Here is a 22,386-nt window from a genome sequence, read left to right on the forward strand (position 1 = left end):
TGAGAATAAGACACGTTTATTATTCCCTTATCCAGGTAGGAGAACAGTAAAGTGCACTAGTCAACCACAGGTACGGCAGAAGAGTTGATCAAAAGGACGTGCGGTGGAGAGAAAGGTTGGTTCGTCTCACCGAGTAGCTCCACCCTGTGCTGCACCTTGTTAAGACACTCAATCATCTCCAGCAGGAGTATTTATTTTGTACGTGTGCTAAAAAGAGTCAAGTGGATGTAGGATTATACAGCAGATTTTTTTTGGGGATTTTTTTTTTCGTAGTGTAGCACAGCTTTAACCTGGGTGGAGAAGCTAATAAGTGCTTACACGTGATAACACACTCCATGGCACATAACTGAATACCTCTGACAGGTATGACTAATGATGATGATGAGAAACAAACATATAAAAGTATAAAACGTAGTAACAGTAGTCATTTCTCACTCTGTACAGGCAGAAGAAAAAAACAATACTATATCAAAAGGCACATTGTGGCTTAAATCTCCATCCATTATTTCTCGAACACATCACATTTCTCACACGGCACCTTAACAATCAAACATTTCACCTCATGCAACAGTTCCCTTGTTGCCTTTCCATTGCAACGACATGCAATGTGCTTTTCAATACATCTTTCTTGCGTCTTTCTTGCACAAATTATCTGCTCTTTCCTGTTTGCCACATTTTAATAAGTGTCAGAGACAATGGGAATACTTGGCAGACAGTGAGCAGTCCTTCCTCACGTTTGCCAAAGTCCTTTTTTTAGGAACAGAAGAGTAAATATTCAGTGAGCTGTACCTCCACCTAGTGGCTGATTCTTGTCATTACAGTAGAAGTCTGTGCTCTGGGATGTGATGGGATGTTTTCTTGGGTCGGGGCTGAATGTCACAATAGTCAGACGTCCATTCAATGTCCAGTCCTCTCCGTGACGCTGCTCTTAGGTCTCTTTCTTTGACTCCCATTCCTGTGAATTGTGGAACAGATGTAGGTGATTTGGTAACACGGTGGAAATAAGGTCTTTATTCCAAGAAATGTATCCGATATGATCGCAGGTGAAACGTGTGCGAGGATTCCCCAAAAAAAAGAAGATATATTTCAATTTGAAAGCAATAATGACAAATATTTTCCACAACTGGAGCAATATGTTGGACTGTCCAGCTATCAGTGCTTCATTGTGTTGATCAATCATTTTTTTTAAACTAATAAAATACAAATAAATCAAAATGAATTAGTAAATTTGGTTATGGCTGAATGGCTGTAGCACTGCAAGTTACTGTTATTGTCACTAACTTCATAAAAAAAAAAATACAGATTAGCCAATGATCAGAACATGGAACACTTCTATAAACTCTTTTTTTTACAGCTTCATCTCAAACAAACAATTTCTTTCTATTTATCTTCACTCATTTCCTAAAATCACAAATGCTGTTAAAGGCTACTAACTTCTTAAGACAATGTAAGTCTTGGTGGTCCAGTAGTGTACCAAACCTGCTTCTTTTACCTCAAAGTAAATCAATAACAAAGTGAAGGTGCATAAAAAGCAGTAAAATCTCCCTGAAAATGACAAACTCTGCATGCATGTTGTACTCATCGCCTTGCCCTAGCGGTATTATACGGACAAAAATGTTGTGAAAGGAGAAGTAGCTGACGAAAGTGATGTCAAACATCCTCGTGTCGCGACCAAATCCCATTTGATCATCACGTCCAACATGTGCCGGCACGTACCAGGCACGTCATTGTGAATGTCCAAAGTGACTGAGACGATATCGCCTGCTGTGATCCCATCAACCCCCGAAAAGCCTGAGAGAGAGAGCAATGTGTCCGTAATGGCGGGCAATCACAGCAAGCGTCTGCGAGGGTTACCTTCGCCTTCCTCATGACAGTTCCTGAAGAGGCGTAGACAGACAGAGGTCTCCGCCGCATCTCTGCCGCGCAGTTGACTGGTAAAGACTCACTGTAGATGTTCTGCGTCTTTTTGCTGGAGGCCTGCACGAAAAAGAAGAATAAGAAAGCAGATTAGCGACGTGTCCGAGGGCAGCCGTGCGTGTAAACACGCATCGGCGCAGCGCGTCTTTCCACGGCGAGCAACGAAGCGCACCTTCGCCGGGGCCTCAACAGGCGCGCCCAGCGCTCCACCGGCCAGACTGATCTTGAGGTTTTCTTGGACCCGAGTCAGCCGGAGCTCCAGGTCCACCCGCTCCGCCTCTTTGGCTCGACAGGCGTCCTCCAGCTGGGACACGCGCTTGTTCAGGGAGAACGTCCTCCTCTCTGAAACACAGAAACACACACACACACACACCACAATGAGACCAACAAGAAACAACAACTGAAAGGTTGATTTTGTATTTTCCAATTTTTTTTTTTACGATAATATATGAAGACTTTTAGTACTTTTACTTGACTATTTCAGAAAGACTATTGTACTTTTTTCTCTCCTCAAGCTATACATACTACTAACTTAAATTCAAACTTTAAATAAAAACCTGTGATGACTTCATAAATTGTAATGTATTGTTATAGATTAAACTAAACAATAGTTATGGAAGATAATCTAATTATTTGCTCCATGCTCCCCCTTAAGGCCTGATGAGCACTTGTGATACATTTTTCTGCCTCTACTTTTACAGTTTTAACTTGAAATGGAGTGTGTTTGCAATCTGGTGTGCTACTTTTCCTCTTCCACCTCAGCTAGCAGCATACTGTGTGAACCCTTATGGAAATAAATCCTATTCAGAAGGAATTTTCAGAACCATGTTTTGGGTTTTAATAATAAAAGCAATTAGATGTTATATTCGTCCCTGTGGGGATGTTGTCTCGTCACACGGCCCTCTAATGATGGAGGTCAGAGTGCAGGGTCACACACAGAGCAGCAAGACACAACAAACACTTGTGTATTGCTCAACAGATGCTCAACCATCAAGCTGGTGAAATAGGACATTCTAACTCATGGAAGTTACTCAACATGATCGTTAATCAAGGTGCCTACAGTCGTGTATCCTGGCTATGCGGATCATTTTGAGACAACAGTGACAAGTTTCACTTTCCGGATATTGCCGTCTGTCTGTCTGGCTCTGCGTCTCCTTACCGGAGGCCGTCTTCAGCTCCTCCTTCAGCTCCCTCTTCTCCTTCCGGAGGGTCACGAGTGTGTTTCGTATGCCGTCCCTCTCTTGTTCCAGCTCCTCCTTCTCGCTCAAGTAGCGCTTGGCGTCCTCCTCAGCTCGCGTTTTCCCATACCTTCCATATTGGTTGGCGTCTGGTTGGAGTTGAGGGCAAAGGTGAGTAGGGGGTCAAATGTGCAGGGGTCACGGGACGGAGACAAAACATCTCACGGTCATCTCGCCGTCCGTCCTCGTGAATGTCCCGAAAGGAGCAGGACGCCACTTCTACAACCTACACGACAGCGTGGCACGCCATTTTTTTAATCCTTTCATTCATAATTCAGAGAAAGAAATGATGGGAGAAAACCATGAATAAAATATAAACACACACACACACACACACACACACACTTCTGCAGAGGGAGAGGTCAGGAGGCAAGACAGCGGATCTAATGTGAGTGTCCAATAAATCTCAAGTTACATCCTGAAGCTCTCAGCCACGGAGAGCGCTGCCTCTTTGATGTGTCACAACGTCACAGTGACGGCCTGTGAAACAGCACCCAGACAGCCCGACACGCCGATATCACGTTCCTCTTACTCGGGACGCTCATCTCCTCTTTTTTCAAGAGATTATGGACCGAAAGGGAGAAGACGACGGAGAGGAAGAAGGGAAATATTGAGCCAGATAAAAGCTGCGTGTTAGCTACAGCCGACATTAAGCTTTGCAATCCAACTCCTATGTGACACACAACTATATTAAGAGATGCCATCTGTATTTTTTCTCATTTCCCTCGAAGGGCAGCAGGCTGCTCCCCTTATTCTTTATGTATCTTATTCTTGAGAGACAGATGGAAAGCGTGACGCTGAAAAGTTACTTCTAAAAAAATATTTGGCCCGACTGTGCATATAAATCTCAGCTGTCTGGTCTCGTTGAGCGTCATATTGTGAATATTTTAGTAACAATGTACATCTGATCATAACGCCTTCGACGCAGTACGGCTCATTGACGTGTCTCACACACACACACGTGTGTGTTCATAAACACTGTATCCTTTTGTGTGTAAGGAGCACTGATTCTACAATGCACAATAACCTTCTGAAGTATCACGATTGCTTTAAGAAATGCGTAGAATGAAGACCATCCCGGCAGAAACAGGCTCTTCATTTCTCTGCTCCCCTCTGTTTCCCACAGTTTGTCTCCATCCTTGAAACACCAGTTGATTGTGAATGATTTACTTGATAACCTCGCCCTTGCCATCGCTCAGTTGTCTCTTAAAAAAAGAGCGCCTGTTTGCATTGTGTAAATAAAGAGTTAAATCAATCCATCAGTATAGCATCTCATGAGAATAGGCTCACTGGGGGAACGACAATGCTACTTTGGCGAACACACTTACTAGAGCCCGTTCGTTTGAGGGAGACTGAAGGCTTGGTTCTGTCAGAGTCGCTGCTGGAGAAACTTGAGCGCCGCTTCCCTTGATTCCCAGACTGCTGCCTGCGGTTCTCCGCGGACTGGGTGGAGTAGAGAGGGGTGAGAGGGGACATGGCAGATGTGGGAGGAGGGGGGGAAAAAAGAAAGCAAAGTTTGTATATTAGGCTAAGCGATGGACTGATCTTCAAATGCATTGGTTTGAGACGTCTGAGGTGTGACATGTTTGTGGCTCTAGGTGCTAAGAGGCATGTGTTTAAGTGCATGTCAGTGGGGTTAAGAAAGGAGTTTACAGGCTGTAAAACTGCCATGACCTCTTGCCTTCCTGTCACCAGTTTGATCGCTTTGTCTTTTTTTGTTTTTTTGTCTTCTCTTCTCTCCCGTGCCCACACACTGCTATTTCTCTGGCCGGCAAAAAGCCGTCATTGATCGGCAAGTAACAGAGCACTGTCTGTCTGCCCGGGTGACTGATATGGAGTGTCATATTCAGACAGCGACAGTCCCCAACAGCTGAACACACACACAGACAACATCAACATAAAAAGGCACAACACATACGGTGTAACTGAATATAAAAACGTGTGCGAGCACAAGCATCCCACCTGCATGTCCTCATTGGGGACCTCATCATATGTTCTGGAGTCTGCGTAGGTACCGCTGGAGGATGTGGCCCACCTAGGACCCGAGAAGAAGGAGACATGAAATCTGCATCATGGCATTGCTTTGACCTCGTCTCCGTACTCCAACCCCTCCCCTCCGTCTCCGTCTCACTCACAGGAAGGAATGGCGCGCAGCGTCGCGGATGTTAGCGATGGTGTCCACGTCCACGTAGTCGTAATGCAGGGACTCTGGATCGGTCGCGGAGCCCGTCTCTGCCAGGAGGACGCCGAGCCACCTCCCGAGTTCCTCGGAGCTGCTGGCCTAAAAAGAGACATTTGCACATCAACTTCTCAATTACACGCGATCCATCTTGACCCATTGTTAAAAATAACAACGCGATTCGTGTTGTTTTAAAAACAGGGGACGCATTCTTCGTCGCTCACCTCCAGAGCGGCCACGGCGGCGCTGTTCCGGAGGATCCGGAAGGCAAAGGGATGTTTGGGTCCCAGCCCCGGGACCACCTCGCAGCCGTGGAGAGGGAGCGAAGAGAGGAAGGTCCGAGCGTCTCCTTTGTCGTGGTAGAAGTGCAGCGAGCCTCGGCTCACGCAGCACCAATGCTCCCGCCACACCTGATTCACCAGCACCGACACGTAGCCTGCACGGCGGGAAGGGACAATAGGCGAAGAATGAAGTGTCTGGAGATTTGAGAGAGTCGAGAGACCGAAGGATAGGTGGGTGGGGTTTGGACCTTGACGAGGGTTGGTGTAGGAAGTCCGGGGGTCTCCAGGCCGAGGGGGCTTCTTCTTGGAGAAGCTGATGATACGTGTGATTTTACGGCCCGCGGCGAAAGCCCCACGTTTCACCTTGCCTGCATCAGAAGAGGAAGGATTAGACAGTTAAGATATGCAACAAAACATTTCACTGCACAACTGGAAGTCACGCATGATGACATTTGGACAAATTTGTCTTGTGATGATGAGAAAAGTCATATTTGTATTCAACAAGCTGCTGTGTTGATTTGAGGCTGTCCCCCCCCCACCCCCTCCGTCTTACCATTTTCTCGGCAGTTCTCAAAGGTTGACACACCCACACTGTCCGAGTCCGACGTGTTCCTCTCTGCCGAAAGCCTCTGAGGAAGAAGCACAAAAACACACAGGTTCAACAGTGGAAGTTAAGTCCTACACAGGATCCGTCTGCCAGGATCAAACCACGGCTAATTTGTCTCAATTAATAGCTAAAGAACTATAATTGAGGGAATTGTTATTAAGCTTCCATGTAACTGCTTCTGCTTTCACATAATGGCGTAATGAGACAAATAGGCTGATCCTCTGCCTTTTTCTCCTCACAACGCTATAATGACTCCTTTCTCTTTCACCAGTGTTTTCCTTCCTTCATTTTGCAGTTTATGTTCTGACAGGTTGGTCGGCGTTAAAGAGGACGTGCCAGCTGCAACACTGAGTCACCACCACCCCTTATCATTGGTGCCGTAACACCCAATTACACAGCACATTTCCTCTTTGTTCTGCAAAGCAAACACAGGTATTACCGTGCACTGCGTCTCGCCAAGCAATTGTTTAGGATGAATTGATAGTGACAACACAATTGCCGCATGCCACCAACTTGTCCTCACCTCAGCTGTAAAGATTAATTATGTCTCGAGGCTAAAAAAAAAACAACTGAAAAAACCTGACAGGAGCGTTCCAACGCAAACATCCTCTCCTGATGCACTTACCTTGTCGAGTTCAATTTTTCTCGGAATGATGGGAGATGCAGATTCCTCGGGCCCGGCGCTCTGACCGCTCACCTCTCTCACAACCTGCGTGGGAGGTATTTTACATGTGTCACTCAGTACGTACGCTTCCTTCGTCAAACACGCTTCCGGCAGCTTTTTTTTTAAAAAGATTAATGGCTGTGTTGCGATGCGAGTCTGTGTCTCTGCATGCAAACATGCAATTTGCAAGTATCGCTCACCCTGAGCCACCTGTGGGCCTGCTCCTTGCTTTGCACAGCCAGCACCAGTGCATCTCCATTGGGTAGGGTGAAACGGAGTTCATGGTGCTTCCTCTTGCTGTCTTTGGGCGCGTACACCACGGTGCATTGGGGCAGGAGCAGGTCCACATAGGGGTTGGTGTCCTTCGAACTCTTATAGCACTGCAGAAAGGAGGAAAAGCAGGATATTGTCAGTTAAAGAAGGGAAGACGACGTTTTGCGCTTTCCTCAGGATTTGGTTTGGATGTTCGGCACCTTACCTGGAGTCGGTTCTCCCGTATGACCGTGAGCTGTTTCGCCCACTGGCCGAAGCGTTTCTTGCGCAGCAGGAAGGCACAGATGCGACAGTCCCTGGCGGGAGGCATGGAGCTCTCATCCGAGGGCCACTGGTGAGTGAGTCGGACGCCGGGGCTCCTCTCTTCCTCGTCCTCCTCGTAGGACTCGTAGGAACTGCTCAGAGCATCAGAGTCGTTGTCTGACGGAGAAGATAAAGTGCGTTATTTGTTGTAAAAATATAGCATGTTCAATCCTTTCATATCATTGATTTGGGTGGTAACAATGTTCTCAACTCACATGAGTTTTTGCGGTGCGTGTTTATGGAGGTAGTGGGGTAGTTGTTTTCAGCGTCTTCATACCCATCCTCTATGGAGTTGGGAGGGCTCGGCCTGACTGAAAATGAAAAGAAGAAGAAAAGAAATCCTAATGACTCCTTATGTTCCATCGTGCAACTTGAATGTTACTTGTGCTTTGTAATTACAGACTTGGGAGGTTGTTGACAGCTAAATGACACTAAGGAGGACAAGTTCAGCAGAAGGCGGGAAGATGCTGACCTCGTGTGATGATGTACTCGGGCAACTTGCCAGGACTGAGGGGCACTGCCTCCTCGTAATAGTCCTCGGGAGGAGGTGTTGTGGGCAGAGGGGGAGGAAAGTCTGCCGAGCGCGGGGCTGACGAGTCTGCACAGTTCTGCTCAGGGAAACACACAAACACAGCTCTCAGATTTCCCTCACAACCATAACACATTTATGTTTTCCCCACAGCCTATGAACTACACCATCAAAGAGATACTGAGTAAAACCCTCAAAATGATATACATAAAGTAGACACATGGGCTCTGGGCAGGCCCGTATACATCCCAACTCCTCCAGCAGCTTGCAGACTGATGAGCATGTGTGCACGGTAAAACCCCACAACATGGAGTACAAGCTCTCAATTCTCTTTGCTTTGTCATGAAGAGGTGCATCAGGCCTCTGCAAAGTTGGATTTGGATGGGGAGAACTGAAAAGAAGCAAACAGCATGCATCCCACTCACTGATATTTCTGTTAGGGACTGACTCTCGGCCACTTGCCTGTTTTAAAGTGTCAGTCTGCGTGTTCTTGTCTTCTTTCAGGTCATCTGTCACATCCTTTAGGTCTCCAAGCTCGCAGTCTTTAATGAACAACATTTAAACGGATAGTTATATACTGTATATGTAGAGAAAAGGACATTTGCAGCTCGGCTGCGGCTACGTGTTGGAGCTCAAACTCACCAAATGTCTCAAAGAGGGACTCTACGAAGCTGGTGCCATTTCTGTACACGGCTGAGTTCATGTAGATGTAGTCTGTCCCTGAAACTGGAGGCGAGGAAAGAGACACTTTTAGATGTCGAGTGTATTGCACGTTGTAAAAATCCCCCGGAGAGTCTACATTGAAGCCAGACAAAACAAGAGAATGAAAATAAAAAACAGACAGACAAGTCCTCTTTCCTCCTCCTCACTGACCTGCAGGCTGTATCTGCTGCAGGAGGTTCCACACGGAGGTCTTCTTCTCCTCCGTGGAGGAGCTGAGGCTCTCCTGGTCCAGCATCTTGAGCAGGACGCCCAGCTCACTCACCAACACCTCCATCGCTGCACAGAGCGGGGCATAGGTCAGGGGTGCACGGCTTCAGTTTATCAGTAGAGGGTAAAGGTCAGACGGACAAGTCTAAACAAACCAAAGGGCTAAATGTCACAGAGCCTCTCTCTCTCTCTCTCTCTCTCTCTCTCTCTCTCTCTCTCTCTCTCTCTCTCTCTCTGATTTGCTTTCTCTGCGTCTTTCTTTCATTTTCTGTCACTTTGCCTCGCAGTTCGTCAATGTCAATCTTCCACCTTATCACCTGGCCTCCCTCCTCTCCTGCCCGCCCCGGTCACAAGCCAGACGAAACAAGAGCAAAGGCCGGCTGTGACAGGAAACATGTTTGCTAATTGGTCATTAACCCAGAAAAAAAGGGGAAGTGAAGCTACACCCAAAATAACCAATCTTACACAGAATAAGAACAAACATCCTCTGACGCAGCTCTGAAATGTTGCTGCCTCGGGCTGATTTGGCACAAACCCAAACTTCAATCAACCGATGATAAGAAGGTAAATGAAGTGCCCTGCAAAGATTGTGCAGACGTCGGCAGGAATATGAGATTCTGACGAGACGAACTGCAGCACCTCTTTACGGAGACCAAAGCAGGCCAAATGTACCAGCAAGCAGAATCTCAGAGCACCTGATCTTTATCTAACAGAGGGGAGATTTAAAGTCCGGGCCTCACAAAAGCTCAAGGAGGCCTCAGGCAGGCCGACCTCCTGCGATCATACGCATTCTTCCCGGGGATCTCCAGGTTCTGGAACACTTTAAGGACTCGACATATAGGAATATATGATCCACATCCACATGTTGATCTGGTCCACTCCCTGTTTTCAGAACCAAAGTTAAATAAACCGTTCCACTCCCCCGGCTACTGGATGTCCTGGGAACAGGTCTGCAACCTGCTGATGGTGTGTGTGTGTGTGTGTGTGTGTGTGTGCATGCATGTCTGTCTTCTCCTGACTTTCTACCAGACACAAGCAAATGGTCAGCCAAAAATGTCCCCCCCCCCCCTCCCTTCTTTCTACAGTCTTCATAGATTATTTACTATTCCTTCTCTCTGCATTGTATCCTAACACACTTCTCTTCCCCACTCCCTCCTTCTCTTCCTCTCACCCTCATTCCACCCCCCCGCCCCCACTTCCACTCTCCACCACATTTTCACAGTTCAGACGCATTAGACCTGCTGAACCGTGCATCTTGCTGGGGTCATCCACGGGACAGCTGCTGAGCCAGAAAAGTCTTTTGTTCAGCGGGCGGTCATATGGCAGCACGTAAACACAAAATACACACACACACACACACACATATAGGCATGCTCGTATGATGTGTATTCAGTGGGGCGCGTTAAAAGCTGAACTTTGCTGCACCTGTCAACAAGTTTGAGCGGCATGTGATTTAGTTGAGGCAGAATGTTGCAATCCTGTACGTGATCACCAGTCGAGGTCTTGATCGTCTGGCAGATGGACGAGTTCGTAACTGAAGTTTGTTCTACATTTCAGACTGCTCCCATCCCTAAAGACAGACATACTTTCCTGAGGTGGGTCTTCCTATGGGCTTCGCAGTGCTCTGCCAAGGTTACAGTCAAGCGCAAACAGGGCCGGCCACAGTAGGTGTGTATGTGTGTGTGTGTGTGTGTGTGTGTGTGTTTGCCTGTGTCCTCTTTACTAGCGTGGTTTCCTTCTATTGTTACAAAACGCCCGCTCGCGCTCGGAGAAGTGGGCACGAGGATTTAATTCACGCGAGGGGGAAATGGAACGCCTCCTCATTAAGATCGGATTCACCCCGAGGGAAACGAGGAAGTGTGGGTCGCGGGACGGGAGGGGAAACTTATAAGAGTGGGATGTTTTGGCCCGGCGAGCGTCGTCCCTCCGCCAGAGGTTCCAGCTGTTTAGAATCTGTCCGGAGCGCACCGCTGGAGCTTCCTCTGACCCAGTGGAGGACTTATCCATAGCATGACTCATTCACCGCAGAGAGAAACTGAAATTCACACCAGTCAGCATTAAATCAACTCGAACTCCGAAAATCAAGGCGTCGCTTTCAAGGAGTTGGCGTGAAGCGGAGATCACAACACTCATGAACACTTCATTTTTATTGCATCCAATTTGACGATTACGGTATTTCGCTCGTGCCAGAACGAGCGAAGAGGAATTACCGCAGAGTATTTGGTGTGTGTGAGACCCATAAGACCACCCTTCAATCCTCAGCCATGCCTTGATAGTTGACACCACACTACTCAAGAGTGCTCGCACATCTAAAACAGCACATGATCCTTTAAATCTCTGCTGCAGCTCTGTGTGTGTGTGTGTGTGTGTGTGTGTGTGATGTGTGTCTTTGATGTCTTTAGAAGTCAGATAAAACAGATTGGGAGCCGAGCACCTGAGGGAAACTACACTACACAAGCTCGAATAAGATAATAACACCACATGAAAACGGGTTTATGCTTCAGGTGGAATTGGAATTTTGTGCGGCTACAAGCACATTACTTTACTTTTTCCATTCGTCAGTGAAAATGTAACGACATTTGAGACAACGCAAATGATGGGTGCGGGCGGCGCGCCGTGCGGGGAAGTGGCGGGGCGCTCAAAGCGCAAACATTCACCTCCTCGCACCAATCCGACAATTGCCGTTAAAGACTGGGCACATTCCTCACCTTGTTAATAGTGCGAGGCTGTGCAAAAATGTCTTTGTGCGAGGGGTGCAAATGTAGCGAGGCCGAGACAGAAGTTTGTTTCACAGTGCAGGCTCAGACTTTTGAAAAAGGGGCTTGCGTTAGCAGACCTTCTGTACAATCTGATGGAGGGAGCGAGGGAGAAGGGGAGGGGGCGAGGGAGAAGGGGGGCGGCGGTGGTGAGTAATGTCAGCGAGTTGAGCACCTGTGCCAACACGTCCGACTTAGCCCTGATATGAAGAATAATGTGACCTCAATCGGGAGCACAGGTTTGTTTTACTCCCTCTTTTTAATGCCGAGGGCTTTCTACATGCTGAGCTCACTTATCTTGTCTCACACACACACAAATAACTTCACAGTATGCAAAAAACAAAAGAGACAAAATACACTTATTCGGCAGGAACTCTGTTTCACAATGTCGTTGTAGGCAGACATTCCAGCTTATCACACAATTTGCATCCCACAAAGAGTCTCAAGTGACTTCATAAAAAAATAAAATAAAAATGCAACGTTTCTCTTTTGAGTGTGGGTGGCAGACTGCTGCTTTCAACATCTCAATTCAACATCGCTGCCTTTCTCGGAAATTCCAGCAAGCTTGCACAATGGCTTAAGGCACGGTGAAAACATCACCCGGCGGCTCCTCGCAGTCACACTCAGGTTTACGACACCTTTGACGCGCGCGTCCTGGCATTGTTTCCGTAATATTCACGCATCTTTGCAAATCCGTGGAGGTGCAAAGGCTCTCTCGCGCCTTCAACACTCACCCTCGACAGCAGTGGATGAGAGTCCCACCATTCTCCAGGGCTGTCGAAAGGAGACGAACCGGTGTGTCGGAGGTATTCCGGTGCTTGGTCCTCAGTCTTTGTGTTGAAGGTGAGCAGTAGTCCTGCCTACTGCTGAATTCACACTTCTTTGACCTCTCCCTTCCTCCCTCTGATCGGTTATCTCCTTTTACCTCCCTCCCACTCTGCCTGCCCTCCTCTCTTGTCTTTATTTTATGTGTGGGGGGGTGGGGTCGGCAGACTGTGGTGGTGGTGCTCTGTGTGTGTGTGTGTGTGTGTGTGTGTGTGTGTGTGTGTGTGTGTGTGTGTGTGTGTGTGTAAAGCCCCCTCCGCTGTAATCCTGAGGATCGTGTAGCACCTGGGAAAGGCTTGCTGTGTAAACACACACATGTCGACTAATGGCTAACCCGCATTCTTTATTCTTTCGCATTCTTTCCCTCGATACTTTATTAACCTTTAACTAGTTGCACATAAAGGCTGCCATCCAGATGATGCCAGTGAACCCATTCACATGGCAGACACAGCGAGGCATTGTACTTCCACTCTACATTAGAGTACAGGGTACATCTTTAACGGGGTTGCTTTCTCGTGAAGATGTCAGGAAATTGTTTTGTGGTGCAAGTAAACTTGATATTTCAAATGCATTGGTTTGAAAAAAATGTTAGTCAAAGACCCAGGAGGTTGAGTAAAAGCTTTGGAGTGGAGGTGGAGGCAAGTTGAGACTTTTCGGAGTTACACGAGGTTGACTTGTTGCCTCGAGGCGGACTCATGCGCCCCGACACGATGCGACACGCTGCCTTCAATCACAAGGGCACCAACGCCAACGCTGCACAAACAAAGCCATGAGCCCACGCAGACAGGTACGCGACCGTATGCACAGCGAGGCAGGAGCCCACACGCACAGACAAAACCACACCACAGCGAAGTGGAGGCTTTCACCGGAGATCAGCTGGAGAATGAAAACAGTGTCAGCTGGCCTGGTGCACAACATCGCACTGTGTCAGAGTAACACAGACAATGTAACGTATATGGAGAGAGTTGGGTGAGAAGATCAATGCCACTGTTTTAATGACTGCATTTCTTACAAAACAACTGTATTAACCCTTGTATGGTGTTCATTTTTTTTGTTATTCAGAAGGTGTTGTGGGTCTGTTGTATTTTGGGGTTTTTTAATGGGGCGGTCGATGACATTTTTGTCTGATATATGTTCGTCGCAGAACATGAGCCAAGGCCAATAAGTCTGAGTTTGTAAAAATAATGAATCATATTGTTTTTGCTTTGTTGAAAAAAAAACAACCATACACCATACAAGGGTTAAATACAGTATTTATAGATTAAGCATTAACATTTCCACAACCCATTTTTCAATTTTTTTCCCCCTCCATTTGACACAAGAAGCAAATATTCTCAAATGATGAATGTAACCAGAACACAAGCGAAGATCTGAAGGGAAAGATTTGGATTTAAATCAGATTAAAGACAAAGAAAACAAGATCACAAATAGGACTATGAGATTCATTTTCAGTCTTGGTACTTAAAGTCATAGTTGATGCATTTTGGTCACTGGCAAAAACTTGTTGAGGTTAGACACCCCATTGCCACATAACCTTCAAAAATGTGTAGAAAAGGTGACAGTGATGAAAAAAAAAGGGATGCCAATAGAGCTGAGATCTTGATGAGGCACACTGCCGAAATACCATTCAGACTATGAATGACGAATGAGTGAGTCATACCCTGCACACATACAGAGGATTATAAAACATCAAGTCAAAAAATAGAGAAGTAATTGCTTAACGGCGCAGACAGGAAGTGCCCCCGACCGTCTAATTTGATGCACAGGCCAGAAACATTCCCTGAGGCATCTCTAGCGTTCCCCAACTTTTTCCAAAATCCTCTCTTGCTGCGACAAATGCCCCGACTCACCGTGCTAGACTTAGTTATGGCCCGACAAACCCCTCCTCGCTGTGACTAAATGCGACCTCTGACCTCTTTGGTAAAGCTGTGAACTCACACTGGAAGGCCACGGATGCCGGAGGAGGAGGGACGGGAAAGCACACTGCGTTGTGAGAAACGTCCCCCATTCATTCACTTGATGACTGGGTACAACAGTGGGAGTGCGTTGGAGTAAAAGTGATGCGTTTAAGGACAGACATATTCAGGTGACGGCTAAAATACAATACAATATTAATCCGGGATCAGCAGTAATCAAGCCCACGACACAAATATATTAGTTTAAAGCACAAAAGGCGGTGAGGCCTGCTGGACAAAGCCGCTGTGAGGAAGTCAAAACGACTGTACCATCTGCGACTCCACGAGAGATCAGTATCTCATGAAAACTGCTGCGCTTTTCTTGGAAGTCTCCCCTTCCTTATTGTCTTTGGACATGTTGGATATACAGCCATTTCCCCAACCTGATCTGACATGAAAGAGACCTGCAGGTTGAGAACTTTAAGGTGTCCACACACACACACACACACACGCACACGCACACACACACACACACACACACACACACAGTGTGGGAGTCTTTCTTCAGGCCGGCTGAACAATATGACCCAGCAACTTTTGAAAGGAAATGAAAAACTTGTTTAGTATTTTTTTTTTTTGTGGTGAAAGAACAGAACTTTGTCTCATGTCAAGTGACTCAAAGAGGTTTTTTAGTTCAGAGACAGCACGGTTTGAATGTTACCTTCATGGCATGCGAAGGTTATCTATACATACCTCCATCCAAGCTGGGACGTGTGTCTTTGAATTAAAAAAAAAAAAAGAAGCTCAACATTTAGAAGACAGATGATCAGAATAAAATGGATGTCACATCTGTCTTATCCCGCACGTAAGCTCTACATAAATCACGAGGCGTGTGTAGACATCACATGCTAACAAAGGTGAGGTAAGCCAGATGACCAGATGTGCTTGAGGTTTTTTTTTTGTTTTAATTACATCAAGAGGTGTGCCAACAGTGTCGTATCCCACCGGCTTGTGCCCCATCATGAAGAAACCTCCTCGCACTCTGTGCTCCTCAGATTCCAGGCATTTCCCAAGTCTGACGCTTCTCCTCTCCCCGGCACCAAACAAGTCTGGGCATTGGCGAGCCGAGATCACCGGAGCTCACGACAGGTAAACAGAGACAGCACTGGTTTTATCGGGAAGATATCGCTGAGACGTGACCTGAGTCTTTTTGCTACCATTTGGCCAGCGCATTTGTCATTTCGGGAAAGATTTGAGGTGGATGAGCGCAGCCTGATACAAATTTGAGTTTACACTTCTAATTGGCGTAGATTTGAGAGTGATAATGTTGATCTGTATCTGCTGGATGTGTAAATAGTGAACTGTCTGCTAGCAAGTTATACGAAGGCCATGAGAGAGCGATTTGGATCTTATTCCGTATGAAGCCAACAAAACACGTTTCCTGTCCTACATCGGTGAATGGGCTGGCCAACTGCATGGGGATGCCCGACAAGCTCCCCATAGAGATGGACTTCCTCCCTCCTCTGATGACATCACTTATCACCTCCGGCCTTCTGTTTCCCGTTCCTGTCAGCTGACCCGCTCCCCCTTTTACTGTACTGTCTCTGGTGACCCCATTCTCAATGCACCGTCTAGATCCTCGGCCAGATAGAATACAACTGTATTTCAAAAGGGATGACAATATAATGGAGCTTTCAAATGGGCCATTATGACAAACCTTCATTTTTTTCCCGCTGCAGGTAGCCCCCTAGAGGGTGCGAATTCCTTTCACATGGCTTTGGCATGTACATTTATCATGTGGGTGGACATTTTGAGACGGACAAACAATGATAAACATACATACCAAACGCACAATGCAAAACCAAAAGTCGAGCAGCAGGTGAGGTGAGCATGTGGGAACACTTATTTGGTTTGGAGGAGTCGTAAAGGTGGACAAATTAAGGGGAGAAACATGTTCTCCCCACTGTTTTTAATGGCGCACGGGAAGATGCTCCGGGTTATCATAAAACACAGCGGGAAGCCCATCCACACCCCATGATACACAAGTGTAACGCACAATAAATACACTAGCGATGGAAACAGTCCAAGGAAATGGGCGCTTTTGAATTTCTTTGTTGGCACGTTTGGCAGTATTCTGTCCTCGTTGTTTGTTTTTACTTCAGAGAGAGTTGGCTGGTACTTTGACTTACCGACTGGCTGTAAGTCAAAGTACCAGCTGATTGCTGACTTGAAAACACCACTTCATAATCTTAAATTGGGCACAACCTAAAGCATTTGGAGCGCGCATTCCACAGCACAATTACTTCCAGGCTTACATCTAGTTTAAATCTTCCTAAAGTGAAGCAAGCTAAAGATTAAATTAACCCTAGCTTTGCACATATTTGCAGGCATCATTAAAGGGAGGGGTTGTGTGCACGTGTATCAAATGTCTACAACAAATTTCTAGCTTGAACGTGCATCCTCCCTCTCTCTCTCAGGCCCCTCTAATGAGCTCGTCACAGAGAGAGAAATGGACTCAAAGTCATTAGGCCATCTCCATGGAGATGGAGGGGGGAGAATTATGGGTTGTTGCACTCCCACTCACCTGTTTGAGCAATAACTGGCTTCTGAAGGGCAGCAGTGGAGCACAGAAGCTTTTGATGTTTAGATACACACACATACACACACACATTCACACGCACACACACACACACACACACGTGTGAGATAGCAGCAGCGAGAGAGTCAAGGGCCCCAGTTTACAGGTCAGGTTAGCGAAGCAATACTGCTCATTTTCCCACCTAACACCCACTATGTTTATTCACTGTGCTTTTGCATGATCTTAGAAGGCTTTAACATGGGATTACATGTTATTAGCCCAATAATGGTCAAATCTGACACACAAAGTTGTGAGCAACCTCCATTGTGTGTAGTGTAACACAGAGAACAGCAACAATGAGGAATATTTTACAGTGCATAACAACCTAACACATAACACATTGTTGTTCAATGCGGGACAGTGTTCCCTCCTCCTCTCAACAACATAGTTAAAGTCAGATTCATCCCTCCTGTAGTCTTTTACTCACCACTATAGTCTCAAATCTACTGTATCATCAAATGTGTGTGTTTTTTTAGCACTGTGATAACCATGTAACAGTCAGAAGGGAATTTCCCTGTCTTTTACAAATGCATTATGGGATACAAGCCAATCTCCCCAGCGACCATGAACAGAAGAAGTGCAGGTGTAGAAAGTGGACAGATGGGTAGAAGTCATACAACAGCAGCTATGGCCATGTGGTAACAGATGCATCTGGGTATTTCTCAATATGGACTCAGGTCAAAGGTCACAGAGCTGACCACGATGTAGGGGACGTCTGTCTGCTCAGCCTCCTTCCCCTCGTTCTCATTTCTTCATCTTCTGCTGCCTGATTTATTCAGGTCTGAGATGGCACAGAGGGCTTGACTCAGCCTGCTGCCAGACAAAGACCCCACAGTGCAGTGAGTACTCTGCAGATCCCAGATCTGCCCAGAGTCCTATGAGATCACCACAATGCTATGTCTCCCTCACACAGAAGTATTCACACACTGAGAAAGATGCTATTCGGCAAGTGGAAGCACTGCTTTACTGATGTTGCACAGACAAGGGTAATATACACAAAGCGCACATGCATGCCCGCACACACACACACACACACACACACACACACACACACACACACACGGGGAAAAGGAGCTGCTTTGTCTCCAGTTGGGACTTTTCGTGTTAATGTGATTTGGAGCGGGTCTTCAGTTGTTCACTAGAAAATGTGGACCCACTCAGTGGATTTCTTGCTGTTGACTGAATTTTATGAAACATTTTGCTCGGATTTTTTGAATTCCAGTGATTATGAAAACAAGTTCTGGGAAAAAGTTTAGATGGATTGTTTTTTACTTCCCCGGTAAGAGAGCAGACGATATATTATAACATATAAATATTACAATTATATACCTGTATATGACTCATATTTCAGTGCTAAATTATGGCGGTTCTTAAGTAACATTTAGTAAACCGAACTGACAACAGGTAAAGTAACTATTGAGTATCTTGAGTACCTGAGTATCTTGCTTGTACCTGTATGCACACACACCGCAGGCAGAGTCACTTTTCACCCGACGCATCAGGAGGAAACAGCATATTTCTAAGTGACACACACTCAACAGTCACCTGCTGTACTGTTGTGCAGCATATCTCCATGGAAACCCTATATAAACAGCTATGCAGAGAATGACCATTGCCTTTGCACAATGCACACAGACAGACACACACACACACATACACACACACACACACACGCGCACGCACACAGCACATCTCTCAGACATATGAATCATAGTGATCTCCTCATCACCCAAGGGTTAAAGAGGGGAATTCCACTTCTTATAGGGCTGGTCCTATCATTCATGATTTACAGCTCATGCATGATGGGGCATATCATACTCCTTATGTAATATAATGTATGTATAAGTGTTGCACACTAATTGCATGGCAAAAATAAACCTTGATCAAGTTTGATAGGGCAAACAAAACGAGGGAAAAACGTACATGGAAGGGAGATTCCCTCTCCTTTTATCTCCCTATTATTATAGCTGCTGTTTCTATTGTCAGCCAATTGTCAAGTCCAATCAAAAGACGTCCTTTGGATATTTAAATGAAGGTGAACATCGATGCCCAAACAATCTGTAACCTACTCAAAAGTACAGCGATGAAATCAAACTCAACCACAGGAAGAGCTTCCATTGTTGTGGCGGCGGCTGTTTGTTTTCAACTGAGCTTTTGAAAGTGTTATATTTTAGTTACATTAGTGTTACAGAGTAATGAGCAACATGAATGCCGACGCAGTGAGGTCACTGACCACTGGCTGGATGACGACAGCAGACTGCCTTTTAATTGTGCTCCGTGACCCTGCTAACCTGGAACCCCTGACGCCATGTTTTAATTAAACTTTTAACAATTCACATCCCTGTTGACTCCCAAAACACATTCTCCACAACTTCAACAAGCCTGAAGACTTAGATTTGTGTTATGAAAAAATGAATTGTGACAAATGTGAGAGGGGATACGGATTCCTATTGGCGTGCACACACACACACACACACACACACACACACACACACACACACACACACACACACACACTGACACAACACACAGGTTCTCTTTTCATAGATTTCTCAGTGGAATGTGAACATGCGTAGCAAACCATCTCATTAGAGGAACGACATGGACGGAGCAGAGGGACCTCATGCACATGCAGCAGACTTGTGCTTGCGTGAGCAGTTTTAGATTTATATGCATCATTGTGGGGGAGAATAGCGGATCACGGTTGGGTCCACAAGTTCTTCCATATGCTCCGAGACAACCTGACAATAGCCACGATTCATCAGGACTGCTGGGCTACATCACAGACAATCCCACCCCTGCAATGCATCCCTGTGGGGACGGCCTCTCCCCTCTCACACCCACCTGGTGCTGTGCCGAGGCGACCGTGGAAACAAAACCTTTATTACACTGCTGCTCCAGCTGGCCTGGAGAGCTCATGTCAAGAAGCTCCAACTATTCAAGCTTCAACCTGCCTCTCATCAATTGTACCAAGCTTCAATTCTGAATGAATTCTGAGCTCCACGCAGCAAGCTTTGAAGGATGAAACCCCCACGACTAAAACAAGCATTGAGAGTTGACTGATTAATTAAAAGCTGCGCTAATCAATAGTTTTGCATCAACAATGACTCATTTATATAAATGTTTAGACTGAACAATCAATTGGGAAAATGTTGTAGCCTTTATTTAGGACAACTGAAGGAAAAGTGATTGAGCAGAAGCCGATCCGGGGATTCAAAGACCTTGTAAACAGTAGAGTGCTCCCCAGGGGTCACCAGCCGTCACCGTGTGTTTTCTCCTGTGGTGTTTACACAAACACAAAGCTCAGATAGAAAGGCAGTCGAGCAAAAATTCCTGTGTGTTTGTACATGTGCGTGGTGTGTGTGTGCCTGTGTGTTGAGAGAGAAACACACACACACACAAAAAAAAACAAACAAATAAACAGGCAAGAATTTCTCCCAACCTGACCTAAAAATACTTCCTACTTTGGATTCTCTGTGACGCTATGCTAAGGCAAAGAGGCTGGTACAAGGTAGTGGGAATAACATTAAGGTGCCCTGTATCCAATTTGTCCCATTTCCTTTCACCTCTGGTTAGTTGAGTAAATATGTCCATTAAGTTTGATGTTCTAATCACTCTCTCGTGTTTACCTGCCTGGCGACTGGCAACAGGTTTGTGGAAAGCACGCTTTAAAGCCTCTACAGCTCTAAAAACAGTTACACGATACAGAAATATATCAAACTAACTTAAAGCAACAAACTGAAACCCTGACTTCATATTTGAAACCCTGGGTTGGGTCACCTTGCAACACAGCACACAGACAGGGGGTAAGTGTATTTGTTTTTAGTTACAATGTGGAAAAATGCTGTACTGTGCAGGGGGCCAACGGCACCGCTCCCAGAAAAACAACCACACACACGGGGTGGAAACACATGGTGCATTTCTTGCTATTCAACACAAAAGCACTGGTCCACTCCAAAGGTTTCCATGAAGAAGTCATGAAGTAATGCTGGGGGTGTCCAATATCAAACAATGACAGCCATGATCACTTAATCTCCAAGTATCTCATCTCCACGTCCAGATATTAGCCTCGACACAGGATGAGCGAGCTTCTCTTTCTATAAAAACAATCAAACTTTAGATGAGCCACTTGGTTCTCTGCCTGTGCAAGCAGAACAAAGCAACACTATTTATATGTTTAGAGTGCACTACCATTATGTATTAGATGTACAGGAGGGTGGGTGTCACACAGAAAGAAACAGAAATGGGCCGTGAGAACAAATTTAGTGCAAATGGGACATTTTATAAAAATCTCACAATGAGATGTAAACTTTTTCCAGCAAGTGTCTCATATGACCACAGTGAAGCGTTAGAAAGCTGCGGTCATAGAAGTGTGTGTGTGTGTGTGTGTGTGTGTGTGTGTCTCCCAATCTGGACCTAAAAATACTTCCTCCTTTGGAGGAAGTGTGTGTGCCGCTTTGACAGCCACAAAGAGGAGCAGTCAACACATAATAAAGAACATGCATGTATACAAGAGTTACCTTTGCAAACCGCACGAAGAAACGCAGACAAGTACTGAATACTTTGAGTGTGTGAGTTTTCTTTTGTGAGTACTGCATACTTTGAGTGCGCAAACTTACATTTGGTGCCGTTTGTTTCCATTCCTCGTTTGCCGCCGTCCATGTGAGACTGGGTTGTTGGTATTTAGTGCAGGCCCATGAGTGACTGACTGCCTTCCCTGACAGATACAGTCGGTTCACCACCGGCCCGCTTGTCGGGAGCTCGAGGCAGCTTCTCTGCTGGGTCCTAGCGCCAGCTCCCGCAGTGACGGGCCGCTGAAACTATTCTTGATTTTAATTAAGAGTATGCTTATTCGCTCCCATGCCGCTGGGAAGGGTACCATTTTACCGTCTGTAGAGTAAATTAGCAAATTAGCAAACTGTAGCTATCAGCCGGTTAGCTTAAAACATACTGAAACAACGAGGACGAGGCTCCGACCAAAGCAAAACGAAACGCGCTTAACAGCTTTTCATAAAGCTCTCCACTTGGCACGTCTCATCTAGTTAACTTAATTTATAGTCTACAAACATGACAAGTGATGTAAAAACTGGGCAATGCCCTGGTTTACGGGGGTTTCGTTCGGGATTCGTGATCCTGGCTGCAGTCTCTCTCCACTGGTTTTGTAGGCCGAAAAATGGCCGAAGTTCGTCAACTCTTTACGCTTCGGTTGTTTTCGTTTATCGGTGCTGGGCTAGCTTCCCCCTTCAACACAATACGCGTCGTGTTACTCGCAAAATGTCGAACAATTCCTTTAAAAAAAGATTCACAAGTGGTTCCTTACCACACATTATTATTATTATTGTAATAAAGAG

General features: G+C 46.1%; 1 protein-coding gene across 2 annotated transcripts; it reads right to left on the reverse strand.

Annotated features, from left to right (window-relative positions):
- On the reverse strand, positions 1-22,173 carry afap1l1a (actin filament associated protein 1-like 1a). 2 transcript variants are annotated; one of them, XM_068584060.1, is made up of 19 exons: positions 21,655-22,173; positions 8,865-8,990; positions 8,634-8,717; positions 8,454-8,533; positions 7,935-8,070; positions 7,678-7,773; positions 7,365-7,579; positions 7,087-7,266; positions 6,848-6,931; positions 6,169-6,244; positions 5,864-5,983; positions 5,559-5,770; positions 5,291-5,436; positions 5,118-5,190; positions 4,484-4,598; positions 3,077-3,244; positions 2,090-2,259; positions 1,855-1,977; positions 1-955 (listed from the first exon to the last, which is right to left on the reverse strand). In XM_068584060.1, the coding sequence occupies exons 1-19, from the start codon at positions 21,695-21,697 to the stop codon at positions 929-931; spliced, it is 2,274 nt and encodes a 757-aa protein (XP_068440161.1). In that variant the 5' UTR covers positions 21,698-22,173; the 3' UTR covers positions 1-928. The 2 variants fall into 2 exon arrangements, with proteins under 2 accessions (XP_068440161.1, XP_068440170.1); XM_068584069.1 differs by lacking the exon at positions 21,655-22,173 and adding an exon at positions 18,469-18,559.
- Between the last annotated feature and the right edge of the window lie 213 nt (positions 22,174-22,386).

This window comes from Clinocottus analis, unplaced genomic scaffold (genome assembly GCF_023055335.1).
Source record: "Clinocottus analis isolate CAN_PGR_092001 unplaced genomic scaffold, fCliAna1.0.p SCAF_10, whole genome shotgun sequence".
Taxonomy (NCBI): Eukaryota; Metazoa; Chordata; class Actinopteri; order Perciformes; family Cottidae; genus Clinocottus; species Clinocottus analis.

Coding starts and splice junctions, on each gene's coding strand:
- afap1l1a (XM_068584060.1), bottom strand. CDS start 21,697: ATGGACGGCGGCAAACGAGGAATGGAAACAAACGGCACCAAAT. Junction 5,771..5,863: donor CTACACCAACCCTCGTCAAG/GTCCAAACCCCA, acceptor CCCGCCGTGCAG/GCTACGTGTCGGTGCTGGTG. Junction 4,599..5,117: donor TCCCCAATGAGGACATGCAG/GTGGGATGCTTG, acceptor TACTCCACCCAG/TCCGCGGAGAACCGCAGGCA.